This window comes from Emys orbicularis, chromosome 2 (genome assembly GCF_028017835.1).
Source record: "Emys orbicularis isolate rEmyOrb1 chromosome 2, rEmyOrb1.hap1, whole genome shotgun sequence".
Lineage (NCBI taxonomy): Eukaryota > Metazoa > Chordata > Testudines > Emydidae > Emys > Emys orbicularis.
This window is the reverse complement of record NC_088684.1, coordinates 34,188,652-34,213,953: the sequence shown is the minus strand read 5'-3', so window position 1 is coordinate 34,213,953 and position 25,302 is coordinate 34,188,652. Positions and strand designations below refer to the sequence as shown.

The window sequence follows — 25,302 nt, the reverse complement described above, 5'->3', positions numbered from 1 at the left end:
TGATTCTGGTGCATCAGGAACAGGCAGTCCTTTTCCGTGGGGTACTGGGCGTATAGCTGATGGAATGTTTGGATAATGCACAGTCCACTTTTTCTTCTTTGACACACCTTTCCCAACTGGAGGCACCATGCAGAAGTAACAATTGCTGGTATGATCGGTTGGCTCTCTTCAAATCATTGGCACTGCAAAAGGCATAGATTTCCTTTTCCTGTTCAACAACTGGCGAAGATCTGTTGCACAATGTTGCAGCATATGTGTGGGGCCCACCTCTTGTCCTGATCTCCAATTTTGCAGCCAAAATAAAGGTGATAGGCTTTCTTAACCATAGTGGTTATACTGCGCTTTTGTGATGCAAAAGTCACTTCACCACAAACATAGCAGAAGTTATCTGCACTGTTCACACAAGTACGAGGCATCTCTGCTCACTTTGGCTAAACAGAAATGTGTCCCTTTGCAAAATCAAACACTGACAAATAAGAGAGCACGACACCGTATGATTTCTAGAGCTGATATAGGGCAATTTGTTCAGCAGAGTGATGTAAGCTTCGTTAGGATTGCATCATCCATGACTTCTAGGAATAACATGATGCAATTCATATCATGTATGACACAATACCAGCTTCAGATTGCATCACTCATTGTTTTGCCTAAAAAGCAAGTACTGTCCAAACCCAGTCATAGATTTATTCATAGATCCAGTCAAAGATGTATTTTAGTCATTTCTGGTTTAAACTGAGATCCCTTCCCTTTATAACTCACTTATCCTCAGCCATTCCCAAGTCAAGGGTCGTATATACTGACCCAATAGCATATCTTGAAAACTAGAGCCAATCAACAATTTTAAGCATCATTTTCGTTCTCAGTGACCCAGAATTAGTAAAGTTTGACTACATTTATTTCAGAAGCATTTTGGCTGTAGAGCAGTGTAATATATTTGTTTACTTTTAAATTCAGCATACTAGATACTGCTGAATATTTGGGCTGGCAAACTGTGCTATATTAATGTTACTGCAAGGAGAAAGAGACACAACAGGGCTGAAGTCAGATGTTAATGAAAGGATTTCAGTTTATGTTTAAAAATACTATGTTTATACATATAATGTATGTTATATGGGAGAGTTCTACCACTGTGGAATTTTGGTACACACATTAATTCTTTACCTGATACCAATGAAGTTATCTCGGAATATGTAAGTCTAGTAGCTATAGAGCATGGGATATGAGTAGGACTTTAAGAAGATACTGCAGAAAATTTCTAACATACACAGGTTAATGTATGAGGTGATCAGTAGAATGTGAGTACTGCCCTGAAACCTAATTTGTGCAATCTGTGTAGTCTTGAGAAGGGCTGTAATATGGTACTGGACTTTCATCTCTGTAAGGATCCTCCTTGTAGCGGCATTTGTTATGCTACTGTGCCTAATTCTCATTTGCACTAAGGCCCATTTAAACCACTCTGACAGTGTACAGGGGCCTAAGTGTAAATGAAAATCAGGCTCTATTGTCTCTAAGTAAGAGAATTAGGAAGCTCATTATAAAGACACAATATGTTAACAAGAAGATGATGGACATTTAATGAGCTTTAGAGAAAGAACAGCTTCAGTCAGACTATACTGCAGGCATGAAAAAAGAGAATTAAGGCACATATTGACTGTATTCCAAAGAATCAAATATGACTGATCTAAAATCACTTCTTGATTCTGATTCTGGAAGCAAAATGTAGATGTATCGCTTATGCTTACACGAAGAAAGAAGTGATTAGCTAGCAAATGCAATGAATCCATCAACAGCACTTCAGTCTTTTTCCAAATTCAGTTTTGAAATACTGTACATGATGAAAAAAAACAGAAAATGTCAATAAGAGGAGGAGACAGACAGAGAGACATCTGTGTACAGCATCAAAAATTAACTTTGTTCTGCTGAGGTCTCACCAAGTGGGTATCATTAAAAGAGAACGTGCATACACACAAACACAAAATCCCATTAAGATCAGGATTGATCCTCTCAAAAAACACAAAAAACTCTAAGCAGAACAGTTAGTTCCTTTTTTAATAAACTGATCTTGACCAATTAAATATGAATTGAAGTCCTAAAATATATTTCCATAAACATTTGATAATGTAGCCATATATATATATGGCTACATTATCAAATGTTTATGGAAATATATTTTATATATCTTTATATATCTTTATATATATTTTATATATATAATATATCTTATATATATATATATAAGAGAGAGTGTGTTAAGGAAAATAAGAAAAGAAATGTGATTGAACTTTTTTTTTTCCCAGTTGCCCATAACCATATAGTACACATTCTGTCATTTAATTTTGGAAATGATTTCCAGCATAACAGAGTAGGTTGTAGCCCACAGAGTTTTCAGAGTTGCCTAGCGTTGAAGTCAATAGAGACTGTTGGTGCTCTGGACCTCTTTAAATCAGGCCTCAGGCATCTAAAGTTATGTGTCCAAAAAACAGACACACCCAAAACTGAAGATCATTTTTGAAATCTCTGGTTTCATTCAATTCCCAGACTGTTTTGGAGAAAGAGACTGTAAAAAGCTTTTAATCTTTAAATTAGTCTTACATTCAACCTCTTCCATTGTACTGTGCAGAGCATTACTCTGAATTCGTTCATATCTCTTGATTGGACTGCAGTAATATCTCGTGCTTGATTGTACTGTATTATAATTTTATTTTCCTTCCATAGTCACAGCCTAATTTTCTTTAAATTATGGCATTCCTCTTTTTGAAATCCTTGCATAGATGCAAGAATAAATATTAGGCAGGTTTTCTCACCAGAATTTCAGAAGTTCCTATAAAAGAGGAAAGAACCTGTTGGGTAAACCATCACAAATAGTGTAGTTTGACCTTGGATTAACACTGAGTGTAAAAACTAAAAACAATACTTATGTAACTAACAATATGTACAACAGAGTAGACAGAGCCCATACAGGCCAGAGGAACTAACAACAAACTCAGATATCTTTACAATAACATCTGACAGGCATGACTTGTCAGTTTGGAACTCATTAGATTTGATAAGACAAAAGGAAACTTGAAGGCTTGTGGAATCTAAAACCCTTCAGAATGTTACAGTAATTAAATATTACAAAAATTGAGTCTAAGGCAGGGGTGGGCAAACTTTTTGGCCCGAGGGCCACATCGGGGTTGCGCATCTGTATGGAGGGCCGCGTAAGGAAGGCTGTGCCTCCCCAAACAGCCTGGCCCCCGCCCCCTATCCGCCCCCTCTCACTTCCCACCCCCTGACTGCCCCCCTCAGAACTCCCAACCCATCCAACCCCCCCTGCTCCTTGTCCCCTGACCGCCCCCTCCTGGGACCCCTGCCCCCTATCCAACCCCCCTGCTCCCCGTCCCCTGACTGCCCCGACCCCTATCCACACCCCCGCCCCCTGACAGCCCCCCCCCGGGACTCCCACCCCCTATCCAACCGCCCTCTGCTCCTTGTCCCCTGACCACCCCCTCCTGGGACCCCCCTGCCCCTAACTACCCCCCCCAAGACCTCCCCCCTTATCCAACCCCCCCCCGCTCCCTGTCCCCTGACTGCCCTCCCGACCCCTATTCACATCCCCACCCCCTGACAGGCCCCCCGGGACTCCCACTCCCAACGCTCCCTGTTCCCCATCCCCTGACCGCCCCCCCAGAACCTCCGCCCTATCCAACCGCTCCCTCCTCCCTGACTGCCCCCCAGGACCCTCCGCTCCCTTACTGAACCCCCCCCCCCCGCTCCCCGCCCCATTACCAGCAGCAGGAGCTCGCAGCCGCGACACCCGGCCAGAGCCAGCTGCGCTCCCCACGCTGCCCAGCGGGAGCGGCGGGCCAAAGCGCAGCCCGCTGCGGGGAGGGGGGACAGCGGGGGTGGGGCCAGGGACTAGGCTCCCTGGCCGGGAGCTCAGGAGCCGGGAAGGATGTGGCCTGCGGGCTGTAGTTTGCCCACGTCTGGTCTAAGGTCTCAATCCTGATAGGGACCCATCCTATTGTAAGATTGGGGCCTAGGTGATAGAGCTAACAGATAAGTGGTAAGCCTACCATAGATACAAACTCTAGTGATTTTCTTCCCTAACTTTTTTTAAATGTGCCCTTAGTATCAAATTAGTAAAAATACTTTAAATTGGGGCACCCCAATTCCATATGTGGGTGCTAAAATATGTATTTGAGCATCTAAGCAGTAATTTGAGTTATGAATTGTGAAGTGGGTGCTCTTTAGGCACTCACATTTGAAAAGGAGCTTACAATGTTTATTTCCTAAAAGCAGAAGAAGTTTGTACAAACTACTAAAATTAAATTTTCATATATAGAGAGAGTTTATACAGTAATTAACATTGATTTTTAAGTGAATACCAAATTACTGGGATTAGGTCTACACTAGATTTTCATCTCAGAGACCTGGTTCAAATCCTAATTCACAAGAGAAAATAAGGCAGCTGTTTACATCTCAGTCTTTGTTCACATTTGTCTGCAGCTCAGTTGTATTGGGAAATTTGGCAAGTATGGCATGAAAGAGGCTCATTTCTTGTATAGCAGGCATGTGTGTTGGCAGAATCCTGAGGAAGCTTGAATAGCACTTGCTGGCATTTTGCCTGGTATTAGCTGCTGCAATTAACACGTATTTTCACAAGCACCAAATTTGTCCACAAGTAATTATAGGTCACTACCACATGCTGTTGTGTAGTTTTACCCTTTTCTCCCTTAAATCCCCAATTAGTTGTAATATTCTTTTCACCCTTGAAAATATCTTTTCCTATTAATTTTGTCCCTTTTTACTTGGCCAAGATTAATTTCTCCTCCTCCCTCTCCCACCCGTTTCTAGACTGGATGCCAAAACGCACAGAGGGGTATAATTCTAAATTTGATCTGAGGCTGGGAAGTAGCCCATGAGTTCCTAAAGTTGGAAAAAACCCACTGTGGGACTAAAATGTGTCTATACTTACAGCATTAGGAGACCACCAAATGTGTATTATTAAATAAATCATTACTACAGTGCCATAAATTTACCTGGAGCTTTACAGAGCGAGACACTTTCCCTCAGGGTTTTATGATACGATTCTGAAAGTGATTGAGCTCCACTCACATTAGCACTTACACCTTTGCTAACACCAGCTGCACTAATGTCACAGATCATAAAATAACTTTGAGAAATACCCATGCCCTTACAGCCCCAGCTCAGCGGCTATCATTTATATAACAGTGCTGAACAGTCACATGGAAGTAACAGCAAGGTTTCCTCAGCAAAAACAGTCATTATTGTGTTTCTGGATGCTGAGGGTTATAAAGCAAGTTTAATCAGGAAGTGTTATTCTGTGAGGTTGTTCAGACTATTTCTAATAAGAAACCAACCTAAGACTAAAAAAAATCTTTAAGAAACATTGCAGAAAATTAGCTTTTTTAACAGAAAATATTACTGTGGGCCACCATTGTGTCAGCTCTTATAAGCTAGACAGGGTCAAACCCGGTCAGTATTCAGAATGGTGATGTTCAAGAAAATCTAGCTGCCCTGACATAAGATGTGGTATGGATAATGTTAATTTAAGAAGCAGCTGAGTCTGTGCCATGCTCAGCAGTGAACTTCCAGCCTGGCCCATCTAGGTGCAGTGTCACTCCATCTCTGAGAGGGGATACAGGCTACTGGACGTGGGACAAGGCCACCCCCCTCCCCCCCATCATGACAGAGGGGTTGTGAGGTACACACCATGTGTAACGTGCATATGGCCATGGGCACTACTGCCTGCACTGATCAAATTGCATGATCAGGGCCTAAATCAATGCTTGGATGAGGTATTAGAGGACACTGAGCAGGTAGTGGTGGAACCATTTTTAGTTATTAAGTTATTTTTAGTTGTTATGGTACTTTCTGTGAGAGACATATAAATCCTGCTGACATGGCCAAAATTCAGTTTAGTTAGGAATATCCTGTCTTCCTAAAATTGCCACTGTAGTTTCAATGGGAAAACTTGTTCCGCATTTCCCCTTCTAAATAGAAATATTGTTGCATGGTGTTTCTGGTGAATCACAAATATGGCATGCCACCTCAAAGGTGGCCACATTTCAGTAGGGAGTGAATGATCCCTGTATAATCAGGTTTTAGAACAATTTGAGAGCCATCTGGATCAAAGTAGCTAAAATGTTATCAGTCATCAAAATACCTTGAATGCTTTATCAAAATGTTAATTAAATTCTAATAGTAAATTTGAGGTGAAATGTAGCAGTTATTTAACAACACACAGCAAAAATACATACAATGTAGGACTGGAATTGAAGAAAAACATCCATTTGAAACTACAGGGGAAATGTAGGTAGACAGAATGTAACTGCACAGACAGGTATATAGCCAGAATAATGTTGAACATGCCAGCCCAAATGATCCAAAAAGCTCTGCAACTAGAAACCATACTTATGGGTGCACTTGCAATACTTACATAAAGATAGGTTAAGTTGATCAACCATATGTTGTTGATCCCCTAGATGAGCAAAATATATCAATAGGGCAGCACCCTGATGTAGTTTTCTCACAGAAGACAAGATTCCACTTGTAATGAACTCAGTTGTAAGTATAGTATTTTGGATTAGATCTTGTAAGTTTTTCTGGCTCTGTAACTCACAGACTGACTAACATCCTGTGGTATACACACAGTGACTCTGTATTTCCTGATTTAGACTCATCAGTTCTGGAATGGACTGTCATTTACTCTACAAGTCATTGGGGTGTTTTTTTACTGACAATATGAAAAAAAATATTATTTCCTGTTTCAAGGATTATTATCAGTGGAAAAGCTTTATTTAAAATATGGTCTTGGACTGGCCCTCTCTCCTAAACTGGCAGGTGCTTAAAAAAATGTAAAACATTGAGCTGTATGTATGGTTTAGATGAGCAACCCAGCAATTTAAGGAACAATCCTGCAAGGTGCTGAGTGCACTCAACTGCTATTGAGTTGAATGCCTCCTCTGCAAGATGCTGACAACCTCAACTCCCATTTAGTGGTGTCGCCCCTTCAGTGAGCACCCAATGGGAATTGAGGGACCTCAGCACTTTGCAGGACGGGTTCCTTAGTCATTCTATTCCAGATCTAAGCAATATATCCAGCTGAACTCTTTTAATTCATTTTAAAAGCACCTTCCAGGTTAAGACAATAAGGTGCTATTCAAGCTCATATTTTAAATAAAGTATTTGCACTAAAAAGTAACCCAAAAGCCTTGATTAGGAAAATATTTTTCTAAAGTCAGAACAAAAAAATCCACCCCAACTAATTTGTAGTTCAAAGGGAATTGCAGGCTCTCAGCACCTGAGTCCTTAAAGAGATTTGTAGGGCTATGCCCATAGCATTGTACTGTTGGTTTTGTTTTCACATTAATATGGAAAATCATTTACTTCTGTAAAATGTTCAGATTGTTTAAAAATATAGAGGGAATTTCAATATGATCGTTGATTAAAACAATGTTTTTCATTTGCAGCTACAGGTACCACATCATTGCACCACATTATGATTAGAAACAGGCAAAGTAGTTTGGAAAAAATAAAAACTGGCATGAACTTTAGCAGGCTCATAACAAGAGTAACTGGATGAAATTCTGTGGCATAGGTAGGGCCCTACCAAATTCACAGTCCATTTTGGTCAGTTTCACGGTCCTAGGATTTTAAAAACCATAAATTTCATGATTTCAGATATTTAAATCTGAAATTTCACAGTGTTGTAATTGTAGGCATCCTGCCCCAAAAAGGAGTTGGGGGGGGAGGGGGGAGGTTGCAAGGTTATTGTAGGTGGGGGATTGCGGTACTGCTACCCTTACTTCTGTGCTGCTGGTGGTGGCAGAGTTGTTGTCAGAGCTGGATGGCCAGAGAGTGGCAGCTGCTGGCTGGGAGCCAAGCTCTGAAGGCAAAGCTGCTGCCAGCAGCAGCGCAGAAGGATGGCATGGTATGGTATTGCCAACCTAACTTCTGCACTGCTGTCTTCAGAGCTGGACCCTTAGTCAACAGCCACCACTCTCTGGCCACTCAGCTCTGAAGGCAGCAGTGCAGAAGTAAGAGTGGTATGGTATGGTATGGTATGGTATTGGCACCCTTCCTTCTGCACTGCTGCTGGTGGGGCACTGCCTTCAGAGCTGGGCGCCTGGCCAACAGCCGCCACTCTCCAGTCACCCAGCTCTGAAGGTAGCACAGAAGTAAGGGTGGCAATACTGCAACCCCCCTGCAACTCCCTTTTGGGTCAGGACCCCCAATTTGAGAAACACTGGTCTCCCCCATGAAATCTGTATAGAATAGGGTAAAAGCACACAAAAGACCAGAATTCACAGGGGAAGACCAGATTTCACAATCTGTGATGTGTTTTTCATAGCTGTGAATTTGGTAGGGCCCTAGGCATAGGAGATCAGATTAGATGATCTAATGGTCCCTCTGGCCTTAAAATCTATGAGTCCTACATCTTGAAACAAAGCAGAACTTGATTTTTTAGGTTCAACAACCCCTTCCAGAAACCATCTACCTCTATGCTAAAGTCTTGGGCCATATTTTAACTGGGGATTTATGGTAGAGTTGTTGATGTCTTCAAGCTTTGCAAGTTCCAGGGCTTCCATGGGAAAGAAGTGAGGTCACTAGATTCTGCGATGCATAACTCAAGGATGCACCAGGGCACCACAGATGGAATAGAACAGTTATGAATGAGAGACAAAGAAAATGCTATACCCAGTTACCCATATGCTCATGACAAAGGAGTAATAGGCTGACTGGGGAGCAAAGAGCATTGGGATGCCTAAATCCCAGTTTTAGGCACCATTGCTATTCACAATTCCCCCCCACTTTCCCCCTCCCCTCCCGCCAACTTGGCTCCTGCCTAGCTCTGTATGTGCTTAAACTCACATGATGCCTAAATTTCTGCTGAAAAGGTTCACTAGGTGCCTAAGTTCCTGTCTCTGGGCACGTACCCCACTACAGGAGTCTAGATCCCTATCTCACGCCTAAGCTCCAGAATGATCCACAAGCCAGGGAAAGATAGGTATTGCTCCACTGATCTTGCCTATGGGGCCCAATCTGATAGGCGTGCTCAGAGGCTGCCTACTGGATCAGCATCTTTTAAAATTGAGGTTACAAACTGGAGGTGGTGCCTCACATATAACTTTTATCTCAGTGGTTAGAGCACTCACCTGGAATGTGGGAGACCCAGGTTCCATTTCCCCCGCTGCCTGATGAACAGAGATCCCACCTCTTCAGAGCGTGCCCTAACCACTGAGCTATGGGATATTCTGATATGGGTCTGTTTTAATCTCTCCTGGTGAAGCTATTTCACTTTGGATAAATAAAGAATCCTTGGAACAGAGAGACTTGTTCCTGGATCTCCCATTTCCCAGGTGAGTGCTCTAATCACCAGACTTGGGTCATTCTCTTGTACTTTCTCTCTGTCTGGCACAATGATTATTTAAGTATTTATCCAAAGTGGAACAGCTTCGACAGGAGAGACTGAGGGAGATGTACATCAAAATATCCAATAGCCCAGTGGTTAGGGCACTCTCCTGAGAGGTGGGAGACTTTACCTTAGTTCCTTCTGTGCTGCTGACACATCAGGCAGTCTACTTCTTTCATTGATTACAGTCACTCTTTAGTTGTGGTACTTCTTGCCAATACATTCAGTAACCTCTGTTACTGACTTCTGCCATTTCGTTCTTGGCCTTCCTTGCTTTCTCTTTCCTCGCTTGGATACCCAATTCAACACTTGCTTAGCATTTCTCCCATCTTCCATACAGTACATGTCCCAACTACCCAAGCCTTTTCTTTTGATATTTTATAACGTCCTTGTAATGGGGGGAGATGGAGGTCTTTAGCTTTCAGCTCCCCCTCATGGTGAGGCAAAGAGCAAACCAATTCAGCTCTTCCACCCCCATGCTGTTGCACCTGACTCTGCTTTGTTAAGTCCTTGTTGAGGATTGGGTCCTCTGGCTTATTCTTAGAATCATAGAATCAAAGAATATCAGGGTTGGAAGGGACCTCAGGAGGTCATCTAGTCCAACCCCCTGCTCAAAGCAGGACCAATCCCCAACTAAATCATCCCAGCCAGGGCTTTGTCAAGCCTGACCTTAAAAACTTCTAAGGAACGAGATTCCACCACCTCCCTAGGTAACCCTTCCAGTGCTTCACCACCCTCCTAGTGAAAAAGTTTTTCCTAATATCCAACCTAAACCTCCCCCACTGCAACTTGAGACCATTACTCCTTGTTCTGTCATCTGGTACCACTGAGAACAGTCTAGATCCATCCTCTTTGGAACCCCCTTTCAGGTAGTTGAAAGCAGCTATCAAATCCCCCCTCATTCTTCTCTTCTGCAGACTAAACAATCTCAGGTCCCTCAGCCTCTCCTCATAAGTCATGTGCTCCAGCCCCCTAATCATTTTTGTTGCCCTCCGCTGGACTCTTTCCAATTTTTCCACATTCTTCTTGTAGTGTGGGGCCCAAAACTGGACACAGTACTCAAGTTCAGACTTCAGTAGTCTCTGTTCTCCTTTGAGGCAAAGGGGAAGTAAAAGTTCCAGGCCCACCAGAATTTTATTAGCTCTAATTCACCTGGTCTTATGAGGTTTCTTTTCTGAGAGTCTCTGGCTGGGGAACCCGACCCATCCACTCCACTGAGTTCCATCTTACAGCCCTTGCTGGGAACAGTCAGAAATAAATCCTCCACAGTCCTTCACTGTTCCTTGAGCTACTTCCTACCTTTGCAGTCTTCTTCAGTTTCTCGCACTGCTTCTCCCTCTTCAGTGAGCTGATATACTTGGCAGCTTCTCCCCACCTGCTGAAGGAATCCTTTCACTACAATCGCTCAGTCTGTGTAACCAAATGCATCCCTGTATTCACACCCTACACACTATTGGAATAATCGTTGTACAAAATATACCTTGTACGGTATCATTTGGAAACTAACAACTGGCTGGTCAGTCATTTCATTGTGAAATGTACGTAGCAACATTATATGTAAAGTTATGAACATAAGCTGAAATCATGACTGAAGTGTGTTTACCAGACAAGTCTGGGAAGTGGGTAAACCCATTTCTCAAAGACAAAGGCAAGTTGATGGCCCTAGTCAGGTGTCATCATATATCCAGTGGCCATTCTTTGGCATGGAAGTGGAGGAAGGCAAGAGACAAACAGATCTGCATTTTAGCAAGCAGGTGAAAAGCAACATCATAACATCTTTTCCCCACCAGCCTCCATGTCTCCTTGCTCTCAGCTGGAAAGAATTTTATCTAGGGGTCACTCTCAGGAAAATGCATTTCAAAAGGGTGACTGAACTATAAAAGTGAGGGGCAAAACAGTCCAAGTTATCCATCTCTGTCTTTTCACCAAAGACGACAAAAGAAACAGTCTTTGGAGCAGATCCTGACCTGAGAGTTTGATCAACAATGTACTGAAAACCTGTGATAAGAATTTCACCTTCAACCAAGTCTACTTCATTCAGTTTAGTACTAGGAAGCATTTTATTTTATATTTTTCTTGTAACCATGTCTGACTTCAATGCCTTCAGTCTTGTAATCATTTCAAATCAATTTGAAGTTAAATAAATTTGTTTGATTCTTTAATCAAAACTAACTCAGTGTGGTGAACAGTGTGAGTAGCTCCATTTAAGGTGGCAAGCTGTTGTACCTTGACCCCTTAGAGGGGCAACAGACCTGATATATCTGGACTGTACAGGATCGGGCTGGACAGTGCTAAACACATGTTTTTGGGGAAAATCTGGAACTGGGAGTGTGTTCCTGACAAAAGGAAGAAAGAGCAGCAGAATACAGACCCTGGACTTCAGAAAAGCAGACTTTGACTCCCTCAGGGAACTGATAGGCAGGATCCCCTGGGAGGCTAATATGAGGGGGAAAGGAGTCCATTAATGATCTGGATGATGGGATGGATTTCACTCTCAGCAAGTTTGGGGATGACACTAAGCTGGGGGGAGAGGTAGATACGCTGGAGGGTAGGGATAGGGTCCAGAGTGACCTAAACAAATTGGCGGATTGGGCCAAAAGAAATCTGATGAGATTCAACAAGGACAAGTGCAGAGTCCTGCACTTGGGACGGAAGAATCCCATGCACTGCTACAGGCTGGGGATTCACCGGCTAAGCGGCAGTTCTGCAGAAAAGGACCTGGGGATTACAGTGGACGAGAAGCAGGATAGGAGTCAACAGTGTGCCCTGGTTGCCAAGAAGGCTAACGGCATATTGGGCTGCATTAGTAGGAGCATTGCCAGCATATCGAGGGAAATTATTATTTCCCTCTATTCGGCACTGGTGAGGCCACATCTGGAGTACTGCATCCAGTTTTGGGGGCCCCACTACAGAAAGGATGTGCACAAATTGGATAGAGTCCAGCAGAGGGCAACAAAAATGATTAGGGGGCTGCGGCACATGACTTATGAGGAGAGGCTGAGGGAACTGGGCTTATTTAGTCTGCAGAAGAGAAGAGTGAGGGGGGATTTGATAGCAGCCTTCAACTACCTAAAGGGGGTTCAAAGAGGATAGAGCTAGGCTGTTCTCAGTGGTGGCAGATGACAGAACAAGGAGCAATGGTCTCGAGTTGCAGTGGGGGAGGCCTTAGGAAACATTATTTCACTAGGAGGGTGGTGAAGCACTGGAATGGGTTACCTAGGGAGGTGGTGGAATCTCCATCCTTAGAGGTTTTTAAGGCCCGGCTTGACAAAGCCCTGGCTGGGATGATTTAGTTGGTGTTGGTCCTGCTTTGAGCAGGGGGTTGGACTAGATGACCTCCTGAGGTCCCTTCCAACCCTATTCTTCTATGATTCTATGTTGGAGTCACTCTGCATGCGGTAACCAGAGTGTGACTGGAGTGTGCAGGCAGCTGCACTATACATAGGCACTCCAAGTGTAACCTGCATGCTGTTAGGCTATTTGAGCGGCCCGGGGCATTGCAAGACACCCAAGGTTGCAGGGCAGGGGTGACCAGGGCCGGCTCTAGGCACCAGCAAAACAAGCTGGTGCTTGGGGCGGCACATTTTTAGGGGCGGCATGGCCGCCGCCAGAATGCCGCCCCTAAAAATGTGCTGCGGCCGCCCTAGCTCACCTCCGCTGCTGCTGCCTGGGAGGGAGGGGGAGATCCCGAGCGGCTGCGGCGCGCGAAACAGCCGCGGCCGCTGCTCCCCCTTGAGAGCCTGGGAGGGAGGGAGAGAAGCGGCGCCCGCGCCGCGGCCACTCGGAGTCTCCCCCTCCCTCCCAGGCTCTCAAACCTGGGAGGGAGGGGGAGATCCCGAACGGCCGTTTTGCGCGCCGCTGCTCCCCCTCCCTCCCAGACTTGAGAGCCTGGGAGGGAGGGGGAGAAGCGGCGTCCGCGCCGCGGCTACTCGGAGTCTCCCCCTCCCTCCCAGGCTCTCAAACCTGGGAGGGAGGGGGAGATCCCGAGCGGCCGTTTCGCGCGCCGCTGCTCCCCCGCCCTCCCAGACTTGAGAGCCTGGGAGGGAGGGGGAGAAGCGGCGCCCGCGCCACAGCCACTCGGAGTCTCCCCCTCCCTCCCAGGCTCTCAAACCTGGGAGGGAGGGGGAGATCCCGAGCAGCTGCGGCGTGCGAAACAGCTGTTTCGCGCGCCGCTGCTCCCCCTCCCTCCCAGGCTTGAGAGCCTGGGGGGAGGAGGCAGGGCTGGGGATTTGGGGAAGTGGCGGAGTTGAGGCGGGGCGGGGGTGGGGTAATTAAAAAACGGGGGGGGGGGCCAAAATTGTGTTTGCTTTGGGCGGCAAAAATCCTAGAGCCGGCCCTGGGGGTGACACAGCCCCTCACTGGTCTGGATTGCACCTCAAACTGTCATAGTCTGTTTTGTAGCCTCCCCGCCTCCTGCCCTGTAGCTCTTTTATTCTCAGCCTCTGTGAGGCTGCCAGTCATCTCTGGCTGGGACTTCAGGCAGTTGCTTTGTTTCAGCCTTTGGTAGCTGGGCCAGCATGGGGTATATAGGCCCTATGACAGTCCTGCTCTGTTAGCTCCCTTACTCTCACATTTGTAATGTTGTCCTTCCATGACATTTGTAGTGTCTTCATCAGCCATGTGCGAGGGGCAGCCTCCAGTCTGTTTTGTTAGCCATTGTCATCGGCCAAGTCTCTGCTCTGTACAGTAGCATGCTCAGTAGGATCACATGGTATAATCTGAACTTTAGTTAGGTGTGGAGACCTCTGCTTGACTAGATGAGGTTCATCCTTCCAAACAGTGGTGTTTGCTTTTCCTAATCTTGTATTAATATCTTTATTGCAGCCACCTTCAAATGTCCAGATGGCAGAACTCTTCTGCCTGTTCAATTTCCTTTCCATCCACATGCACCTTTGCATCTGTTGTCCAGTTTCGTACCTTCATAATTTTGGTGTTTTCTACATTTACTTTCAATACAATTTTTGCTACTTCCTGTTCCACCTCTGATTTAAGGGCAATAATTCCATTCCATATTATAGTTAGTAAAGCAATGTCATTGGCAAAGTCAGGGTTGTGTAACTCATCTTCACTAACCTATTTTACACCTTTTATTGTCCGCTTCACCACCCAGTCTATTGCTTATGCAAGGAGGATTGGTGATAATACACATTCTTGTCTAACTCCAGCCACAGTACAAACCATTCATCCAGGCCTGTATCCTTACTGCACATCTATTTTAATCACATAAACTGCTTGTGAGAGACAAGGCAGGGAGGTAATATCTTGTATTGAACCAACTTCTGGTGGTGAGAGAGACAAGTTTTGAGCTTACACAGAGCTCGTCTTCAAATCTGGGTAGACCTGAAGAAGAGTTCTGTGTAAGCTCGAAAGCTTGTCTCTCTAACCAATAGAAGTTGGTCCTATAAAAGATATTACCCTCCCACTGAGTCTCTCTAATATCCTGGGACTGACCTGGGTACAACACTGCATAAACTGCTTGTGACAGACATGGCAATTTTCTGAAATAGTCCGGACAACCTTTAAGAATCTTAGGAGTTCATTGTATTAAAAATACAAATGTTTATGTATTATTGTGAGATTGTATGCAATGTTTCTAGGGTGGAGACATTACTAATGTAAATCCTGGGAAGTGTTATGAGCTTCAAAGGACCCTTAAGCACTGGGCCATATAAGAATGAACATTTGTGATAAACTAAATTGACTGGGTTTCCTAGGAAATACATGGGAAGAGGAGAATGCAATTTTCCACCTCCAGACCCAACCTTTTGAAGCTAGCCCTGAGGAGAAACCCATTATCTACAAATTACCTATTTCCAGATCAAAGAGCCAGGCTGTACAAGTGAGTAACTCACAGGTTCATTGGGATTCTTGTTCTGAGAAAAAGGTAACCTTATTAGCAAGCATGTGGGCTCCTTTATTGTTTTAATGTTTTCTCTGGAATGCTTTCACTTTAAGAATAAACATGCTTGCTTAGGAAAAGCTGTCTGGCACCTTATAACTATGGGTGATTATGCCATTTATAGCCTCTGAAAAGCAAGGCCTGTTTAGGCAGTCTGACTTGCTAGGGAATTCAGTGTAGGCAGGGAACTGCGCAGCCAGGAAAAATCCCACTCAGAAGGGAGAGAGACGCAGGTCTCTGCTCAAGAGGTGATAGCTCAGGAGCTGGGACGCTAAAAGTGGGTGCCCTTGCTGGATCATGAGGGGAATATGAGTGCAGGTGCCCTGAACTGCCTATTATGTTAATCAGTTTGTCTGGTATCCCATAGCTTCTAGCAGTATTTCACAGGGTCTCTCTGTGGACACTATCGAATGCTTTCTTAAAGTTGATTAAGATGGGGTTCTGCCAAGCAGTATCTTTTTTCAATAATCTGTCAGGGTGAGTCTCCGCTCACAACATGATTCACTTGACATAACATATTGTCGGCCACATATGTGGCCCACAATGGTAAATAGGTTGAGAACCACTGGTCTATGTGGTTGACAGTCACATTGTTGATCTCCATGTGAGCTTGCAAATCCTTTTGTGCTGGAAGAGACAGCTGCCTACCTATAGGGTGTTTGTGCTACAGAGATTCAAGAGCCATTTACCATTATCAGTTTGGAGGCCTTCCTCTGCTGTGCCCATAACTCCTTCCCAAACAATAGAGTTGTTGCCGATTTGTTCATTGAAGTTGCCTACCATCAACTTGATGTCATAGTTAGGTATGTCATCCAATACTCGTTGCACCTGCTTGTAGAGTGTATTGTTTTCCCTGTCACCTGCTGTATTTGTTGGTGCATATACTAGGATTATCGTACACTTGACACATCTTGTTTGCAGCCTGTCTGTTGTTAGTCTGTCATTCACTGGCTCCTAAGTCAACAGGATCTTCGCTCTGATGTTATCCAGAATAATTCCAACAGCTCTTTCACACATTCCTCCTCCTGAGTATAAGATTGTAGCACCATTAGACACCATCTTGCTTTACTGATGCCAAGTATGCTTAAATGGTATTTTTCATGTCTCTTGTAACCTATGCCAGCTTTCCCATACTATACAAAGTACGTACATTCCACGTGCCTACTGTTGTTACAGATTTGGACATCAGGATTTGATGTCTCCATCTCAACTTCCTTTCAGCTTTCACGACGATCTCTTATAATTGGATTTAGAGCTCCATTTGCATCTACAGTTCTGAAGTTTGGGTTTAACTTAGGGGTGGGCAAACTTTTTGGCCCGAGAGCCACATCTGGGTGGGGAAATTGCATGCAGGGCCATGAATGTAGGGCTGGGGTAGGGGTTGGGGTACCGGAGGGAGTGCGGTGTGTGGGAGGGGGTGTGGTGTGCAGGAAGGGGCTCGGGGTTGGGGGGCAGGAGGGTGCAGAGTGCGGGAGGGGGCTCAGGGCAGGGGGTTGGGGTGCAGGAGGGGTTCAGGTTGCGGGCTGCGGCCTGGTGCCACTTAACTTGAGCAGCTCCGGGGTGGCAGCGGTGCGCAGCGGGGCTAAGGCAGGCTCCCTGCCTGCCTGCTCTGGCCCCTTGCCGCTCCCAGAAGCGGCCGGCACCATGTCCCTGCGGCCCCTGGGGGAGGGGGGCAGAGGGCTCCGTGCGTTGCCCTCGCCTGTGGGTACCGCCCCTGAAGCTCCCATTGGCCGGTTACCCGTTCCCGGCCAATGGGAGCTGCGGGGGGCGTTGCCTGCAGGTGAGGGCAGCGCGGGGAGCCCTCTGCCCTCCCCCCGACCCCCCAGGCATGGGGGAGAATTGAAACTGGGTCTCCCACATCCTGGGAGAGTGCTAACCACTGGGCTAAAAATTATAAAATTATAGCATTTCTTGCTAAAAAATGGCTTAGGCACCTAAGCTGTCTGACTCCATTAGGACAGGTTCCTGTTCATGGATCGCTAAGCACAGATAAGCACCTCCCTGCAGCCTGACTTAGGTGGCAAACTCCATGAGAGGAGTAGAATTTAGGACACACCACTCTCCCATTGACTAAGTTAGGCAGATCCCAGCTTTTGTGGATCCCATTCTTAGGCACCTATCTCTCCCCTTTCATTGTATAGGGAATCTTGGTGCCTAACTCTGACTTTGTCGATTCCATTGTTGTTCTGGTGATTTTCTAGGCATTGCATTGCTGAGCTTTGTGGATCCAGGCCATACTAACCAAATCTTTGAAGGTTTGCACAGCATAAATTACGACATAATGCAATAAGTTGTGAGACAGCAAAACCAAGATAAAAGAACTACAAACTACAGCAGTTGGTCCTATTTTTATAATTTAACTATAATGGTGAAACACCCCAGTACTCACCCAGGTTAGAGGGCATACTATCAGCATCAAAGGTTGTGTTGGTTTCCCACAACAAAAGGGGGAACCTCCCCCCCGTAAGCTAATGAATAACCCAGACCTTCTTGGCACATCATGGAAAAATGATCAACTTGCACAGAAATATTCCTAGCCACGGAACTTTAAAAAACAAAAAAACAAAGTTTATTGAAATGTGAGGATGGCAATGGCTCTAGTGAGATCAGAAAGAAGTAATAACTTGTGCATGTGACCTGTCTGCAAACCAGTAGCGTAGCTAGGGAAGTTCAGGGGAAGCAGCCACTTCCCCTCAGTACATTTTTCAAAAGCGGCGCCTGCCGGGCCGCCTCTGGGGTCCTGCAGGCAAGTGGGGGGGCAGCACGGTCAGACTCCGGAGGAGCCATGGGGGGCGGCGCCAGAGGAGCAAAGGGGCGGCTCCTCGGCCATCGGGCCCCACGCTCAGCGCGGCCCCAACATCGCCGCCGCGGCTGCCTCCTGCGGCGGCTCAGGGGTCGGCGGCCGAGCGCTCCGCAGCTGGCGGGCAGATCCCCTCTTCCCGGCAGCTTCCTGCTTCCGGGCCGAGGGAAGCAGGAAGCTGCCGGGGAGAGGGGATCTGCCCGCCAGCTGCGGAGCGCTCGACTGCTGAGCCCTGAGCCGCCGCAGGTGGCGGCCGCACTGAGCGTGGGGCGCGATGGCTGAGGAGCCCGGCCGCTTCGCTCCTCCGGCTGCGCCCGCCGCCCCCCCAAATGGCTCCTCTGGAGTCCGGCCGTGCTGCCACCCCCACCCTTGCCTGCGGGAGCCCAGCGGCAGCCCGGCAGGCTCCGCTTTTGAAAAAAATGCTGGGCTGCCTGGGCGAGGGAACCAGGAAGCTGCCGGGGAGAGGGGATCTGCCCGCCAGCTGCTGCCCGCCCCACTGCTCCGCTCCCCCCAGCCCCCGGGAGAAGCGAGCAGCGCCTGCCCGCCACCCCTTCCCCTGCACCCGGCCCCCCCCAGCCCCTCCAAGGGGGAGCGCAGCATGGCCGCAGCGTGGCCGGAGGAGCCAAGGGGGCGGGGCGCGGAGAGGCTGGAGGAGGAGCCAAGGAGGGGCGTAGCCACAGGAGGAGCCAAGGGCGGGGCGCCTTTTTTATGGTTGCTCCTCGTGCACTGAGAAGCTGGCTACGCCACTGCTGCAAACCGTTGTTATTAAAAAATACAAGAGCCTATTGTAAATGTTGGTGCATAAACACTATTGTTTATGACAGTTGCTGCAGCATTCAGGGCCAGCATTTCTGCAGAATACTGTCCAGAATGCAGTTAACAGGTAGGCCACTTTGTTTCATGGGAGAGGAGAGGAAGAGTTTGCAAAACTTATCCTAAGTGTACTCAGTCCCCCCTTCCTCTTTTACATCTCAAAGAGCACCCAAGAAACAACCTCTAACAAAAATGAGATAATACATTTTATGAAAGGGAAATTGACAATCAAGCCATATGTTTTAATGCTGGATACACCCACACCAGGGCATCCATCCACAGCACATTCACCCCTGCCAGAGCGGCAGGCATTCTGCCATGCTCAATACATGCACACTTGTGACACAGACACACGTCTCCACAGCACACTTGGCACCCCCCACCACATACCCCTAACACTCACACACAATACCCCCCAACACATATGACACGCCCCATACCCTCACACCACATATCCCTTACACCCACACACAACACTCCCTAACACACACAGTACACGTGACACACCGCACCCACAATACATGCACACCACATACCCCAACCTGCACACAGGAAACTACACGACACCCCTCCCCCACAGCAAGCGGGTTCCCAACCCCCATACACACACCCCGCTCCTCGTGCAGGCGGCATGGCGCCCGGGCCGGTGTGGGTGGATGGGGGGATTCCTCCCGTAGCTGTCAAGCTCCGGCCAGGCCAAGACGTGTTGTTCTGGGATTGCAGCCCGCCGCTCTCACACCCCCCGCTAGGGGACGCGGCCCCTTTAAGTGCGGGCCGGGCCGGGGCGGGGCTCGCTCTAAACTTTGTAGAAGTTGGTGACTGAGGCTCGGCGCGGCCAGTCTCCCCGTCCCGTATGGGGCCGCCCCCCGCCAGAGCCCCCTGAGCCCGCGGCCATGGATTACCTCACCACCTTTACCGGCAAGAGCGGCCGCCTGCTGCGCGGCACCGCCAACCGCCTGTGGGGGGCCGCGCCCGGGGCCCCCCGCCAGGTCCGCTTCCTCGACTCCCTGCAGGAGAGGGGCCCGGGCCCAGCGTCCGCACCAGGTGCCGGCTCCGCGCGGGGGGGCAGTAACTAAGGGGGGGAGTGCAGAAAAGAGGAGGGGACTGTGTCCCGTGGGGGGAGAGTGCAGTAAAGGGGGAGGGGGCTGTGTCCCGTGGGGGGGGAGAGTGCAGTAAAGGGGGAGGGGGGCTGTGTCCCGGGGAGGGGGGGAGAGTGCAGTAAAGGGGGAGGGGGGCTGTGTCCCGTGGGAGGTGGAGGGGGAGAGTGCAGTAAAGAGGGAGGGGGGCCTGTGTCCCATGGAGGGGGGAGAGTGCAGTAAAGGGGGAGGGGGGCTGTGTCCCGTGGGGGGGGAGAGTGCAGTAAGGGGGTGGGAGGCTGTGTCCCGTGGGGGGGAGAGTGCAGTAAGGGGGTGGGAGGCTGTGTCCCATGGGGGGGGGGAGAGTGCAGTAAAGGGGGGTATTATGTATGTGTGAGGAATATCAAATGTGCAGGAGGGGCTGTGTGTGGGGTGTTAGGGTCGTGGTGAGGAAGGTGGCATTAATATGCACCAAGGGAGATGAGGGTATTGGCTGGGTAAGGGAGGAGGCCCTACATACACCCTGTGTCAGGGCAGATGGATTAGAGCAGGGAGTCAGTTTGTGGGCATCCTCTGCCCTCCCTGTGTGGGTTGGGGATGAGACACAGATTGCAGCACCCAGCTGGTCTGTGTACAGTAGATAGTATAGTAAATATATAAAAAGAAAGTAAATACAGAGTTAAGGTTGTCTGGTGATAGTTTGTGCCTTTCCAGAATGCTGAGTTCAGCAAAACACAAACTTCTGAAAACCAGGAAATAGAGGTAAGGTAAACAGGGAGGCAGCCTTAACTCTGACCTTCCCTCCCACTCACCCCCCCCCCCCACCCCCCCGGGAGCTGGCAATAGCCACTGGGAATTATGTGCATACATCAGCTGCATTTGCATTAGGTGTGCTATATTGAATGGAAGAGGATTAAGTTGGAGCAGTTTGAAAGAGTTTTTGATTGTGATATGAAGAGTTCTGGGGCTGAGTCTCTGCCACGCCCATGAGTGTTCTCAAAGGAAAGGGATATATATATATATACATACATACACACACACCTTGAGGTTCTGATCCGCATCATTTCAATAGAGAATTGTATAGGTTGTAGCAGGACACTAGGGTCTTCTTGGCTTGGGATTGTCAATAATGAGATGGGATGTGAGACCAGTCTGTGGTTGTACTGTTGGGTAGGTGAAAGTATAGGGTTGAGTGTGAAAGGTTTGTAAAAGGTTATGAAGTGATATTAAATTTTACACGTGTGGTATTCTGTTGGGGGAGTGGGCTCAGTTTTGAGCGTAGGGAACGTGCTAGTAGTGTCTGCTTATTATGGTTAAAAGGCAGAGTTGGGAGTGTGTGTATTATGGGCATATAGGTGCATGGCTCAAAGAAGGCAGAGTTAAGCTTATGTGGACATTTACCTTAGCTTGGCTTTCAGAAGTTTTTGTTTTAAACAAGGTGATTGACAATATACCATCCACAATTAACATTACATGATAATCCTGTTCCTTTACATTTCAGGAGTATGACTTTTGGGGTTCCTTGTTTTGAGAGTATGATATGCATATTTGCCTCAGTTGTTGGTATTAGAGAAACTTTCCAAGCTCTCTTGTTAAGAGGAAGGTGTAAAGCCTCAAAAGGCCCCTTGTATTTTGTCCTGTGAGGTTTTTCAGGCAAGTACAGCCAGCACTTTGTGGTCAACAATAACAAAGGCTGCTGATAAAGGTAACAAAACCAGCATGATTGTTTTTCTTGACTATTTTCAGGATTAGACAGCTATACAGTTTTCTTATGAAACTCATGCTCAGAGGAAGACTGATAGGGATTGAAGATACCTGTGAGATCAAGATATATCTGGAGCTAGAGCTGCTACAATATCACTTTCTTAACCTCCTCTCCCCCCAAAAGGAAAGCTTCAGATGAGTAGGTTAATACCCAAATGCCCAAAGGTTAATACCCAAAGATACCTTCTTTTGATATTTTCTTAATCTATTGAAAGTCTGCTGGCATTTTGCCCTTACAAAGGAATATTAACAATTCATTCCAATAATGCGCCCCAAACCTCTCTTATTCACCACTTGCAAGGAGAGGGATTTACAGCTGCGCTGCTGTAAGCTCTCTAATGTAGCTACTCTAAGCCAGTGGGAGAGAGCTCTCCTGTTGGCTTAACTACTCCAGCCCCTGCGAGCTCTCTTGCCGATATAGTGCTATCCACACCAGCGCTAATGTCAGTGTAACTTATGTCGCTCGGGGGTGATTTATTCCCACCCCTAAGCAACATAAGTTATGTCAACATAAGTTGTAGTGTAGACATAGCCTTATTGTGCAAAATGGGGGTGGAGGAGAACTCAACCAGTGAATCTTAAATATTTTATCGTTTTCTGTTCTGGCAGTGCCTCTGACACTTCAGCAAAATCAGCCTGAATCATATTGACTGTTTTGTGTGTCAGGGTACAGATGCTTATCCTGGAAAATTTTTGGTGTGTAACTGTTAAGACTAGAGTTAATGAAAGGTGGCTTGTGGAGGTAGGGGTGCTGCTCAGAGCAATGAAGGATGGATGGTTCTTAATATGGGGGAGGAGTTGTGCATGCTTCCATGTGCCTAGGTTGGGGAACAGCATTCCCCAACCTATGCACAGCATGCTGCAGAGGTTGCTCTGTGCTCGTTATCCAATGGAATCTTCTAAACAAAAAGTCAATAGATTGTAGGCAGAAACAGGTTCTCTTCTGGCAGGTTTTAACTAACAGTCTTAGATCATGCCATATTGTTTCATATAATAGTAACTACAGCAGTTAAGATTGAATTCCAACTTCCATTCTAGTTGGATATGGGACTCAGTTGCAAAGTTACGGCCTGCTATTGAAGCCTAAGGCTCAGCCCTTTTTAAAAAAGATATTTAGGTGTTGCTATGCTCAGTGTTGCAGTGCTTAACTGATTGAGGATGGGAATCTCATTTTCAAAAGGGATAGACTGTCAATGGGATTTTGACTCCTAAATCACTTTTGAAAATGAGATTTATGTCCCTAAATCAGTTAGGCATGACAACACTGATGGTAGCAATGTCTAAATGTTTTTAAAAATCTGGGCCCAGCTGCTCCAAATTTCAGTTGTGTGCGCATCCAGGGTCTTGGTTCAGGCCCATGTCTAATCTGCCCTCCAATCTCTCCAGTTCACTTATAACTATCTCAGACTCCTTTAGGGTTTCCATTTCACATTTGGTCTCTGTCCAAATGTGGGGTGGGTGTGGTTATTTAAAATCATTTTCAAACGTATGAACAAACTTTTGTTAAGATAAGTATGGAAAAATTATTCTGTGAAATTCAGAAACACTAATCTCAGAACTCAAGTAGAAACTTGTAGATTTCATGGACTTAATATACTTAAATTTTAAATAACATATTTTGGTATCTTAAAGTTATAAGCATGTAACATTGGAGATATCGTGCTTCCATGTTAGTATTTTGCTATTTGACTTCCTGAGATGATTATTCATAGATTCTAGGACTGGAAGGGACCTCGAGAGGTCATCGAGTCCAGTCCCCTGCCCGCATGGCAGGACCAAATACTGTCTAGACCATCCCTGATAGACATTTATCTAACCTACTCTTAAATATCTCCAGAGATGGAGATTCCACAACCTCCCTAGGCAATTTATTCCAGTGTTTAACCACCCTGACAGTTAGGAACTTTTTCCTAATGTCCAACCTAGACCTCCCTTGCTGCAGTTTAAGCCCACTGCTTCTTGTTCTATCCTCAGAGGCTAAGGTGAACAAGTTTTCTCCCTCCTCCTTATGACACCCTTTTAGATACCTGAAAACTGCTATCATGTCCCCTCTCAGTCTTCTCTTTTCCAAACTAAACAAACCCAATTCTTTCAGCCTTCCTTCATAGGTCATGTTCTCAAGACCTTTAATCATTCTTGTTGCTCTTCTCTGGACCCTTTCCAATTTCTCCACATCTTTCTTGAAATGCGGTGCCCAGAACTGGACACAATACTCCAGCTGAGGCCTAACCAGAGCAGAGTAGAGCGGAAGAATGACTTCTCTTGTCTTGCTCACAACACACCTGTTAATACATCCCAGAACCATGTTTGCTTTTTTTGCAACAGCATCACACTGTTGACTCATATTTAGCTTGTGGTTCACTATAACCCCTAGATCCCTTTCTGCCGTACTCCTTCCTAGACAGTCTCTTCCCATTCTGTATGTGTGAAACTGATTTTTTCTTCCTAAGTGGAGCACTTTGCATTTGTCTTTGTTAAACTTCATCCTGTTTAACTCAGACCATTTCTCCAATTTGTCCAGATCATTTTGAATTATGACCCTGTCCTCCAAAGCAGTTGCAATCCCTCCCAGTTTGGTATCATCCGCAAACTTAATAAGCGTACTTTCTATGCCAATATCTAAGTCGTTAATGAAGATATTGAACAGAGCCGGTCCCAAAACAGACCCCTGCGGAACCCCACTCGTTATGCCTTTCCAGCAGGATTGGGAACCATTAATAACAACTCTGAGTACAGTTATCCAGCCAGTTATGCACCCACCTTATAGTAGCCCCATCTAAATTGTATTTGCCTAGTTGGTCGATACGGTCTCGCATGATATTCTTATCAAATGCCTTACTAAAGTCTAGGTATACCACATCCACAGCTTCTCCCTTATCCACAAGACTCGTTATCCTATCAAAGAAAGCTATCAGATTGGTTTGACATGATTTGTTCTTTACAAATCCATGCTGGCTGTTCCCTATCACCTTACCACCTTCCAAGTGTTTGCAGATGATTTCCTTAATTACTTGCTCCATTATCTTCCCTGGCACAGAAGTTAAACTAACTGGTCTGTAGTTTCCTGGGTTGTTTTTATTTCCCTTTTTATAGATGGGCACTATATTTGCCCTTTTCCAGTCTTCTGGAATCTCTCCCGTCTCCCATGATTTTCCAAAGATAATAGCTAGAGGCTCAGATACCTCCTCTATTAGCTCCTTGAGTATTCTAGGATGCATTTCATCAGGCCCTGGTGACTTGCAGGCATCTAACTTTTCTAAGTGATTTTTAACTTGTTCTTTTTTTATTTTATCTGCTAAACCTACCCCCTTCCCATTAGCATTCACTATGTTAGGCATTCCTTCAGACTTCTCGGTGAAGACCGAAACAAAGAAGTCTTAAGCATCTCCGCCATTTCCAAGTTTCCTGTTACTGTTTCTCCCTCTTCACTAAGCAGTGGGCCTACCCTGTCTTTGGTCTTCCTCTTGCTTCTAATGTATTGATAAAAAGTCTTCTTGTTCCCCTTTATTCCCGTAGCTAGTTTGAGCTCATT

At 46.4% G+C, this 25,302-nt stretch overlaps 1 protein-coding gene across 1 annotated transcript in view; it reads left to right on the top strand.

The window, feature by feature from the left end:
* The first annotated feature begins 19,823 nt into the window (after window positions 1-19,823).
* OXR1 (oxidation resistance 1) overlaps window positions 19,824-25,302 on the top strand; it is a 164,487-nt gene continuing 159,008 nt past the window's right edge. Inside the window, exons 1-2 of the mRNA XM_065397838.1 lie at window positions 19,824-19,974; window positions 24,982-25,015. Of these exons, the coding sequence (XP_065253910.1) occupies window positions 19,824-19,974; window positions 24,982-25,015 (185 nt within the window). The remainder of the gene's footprint in view (window positions 19,975-24,981; window positions 25,016-25,302) is intronic.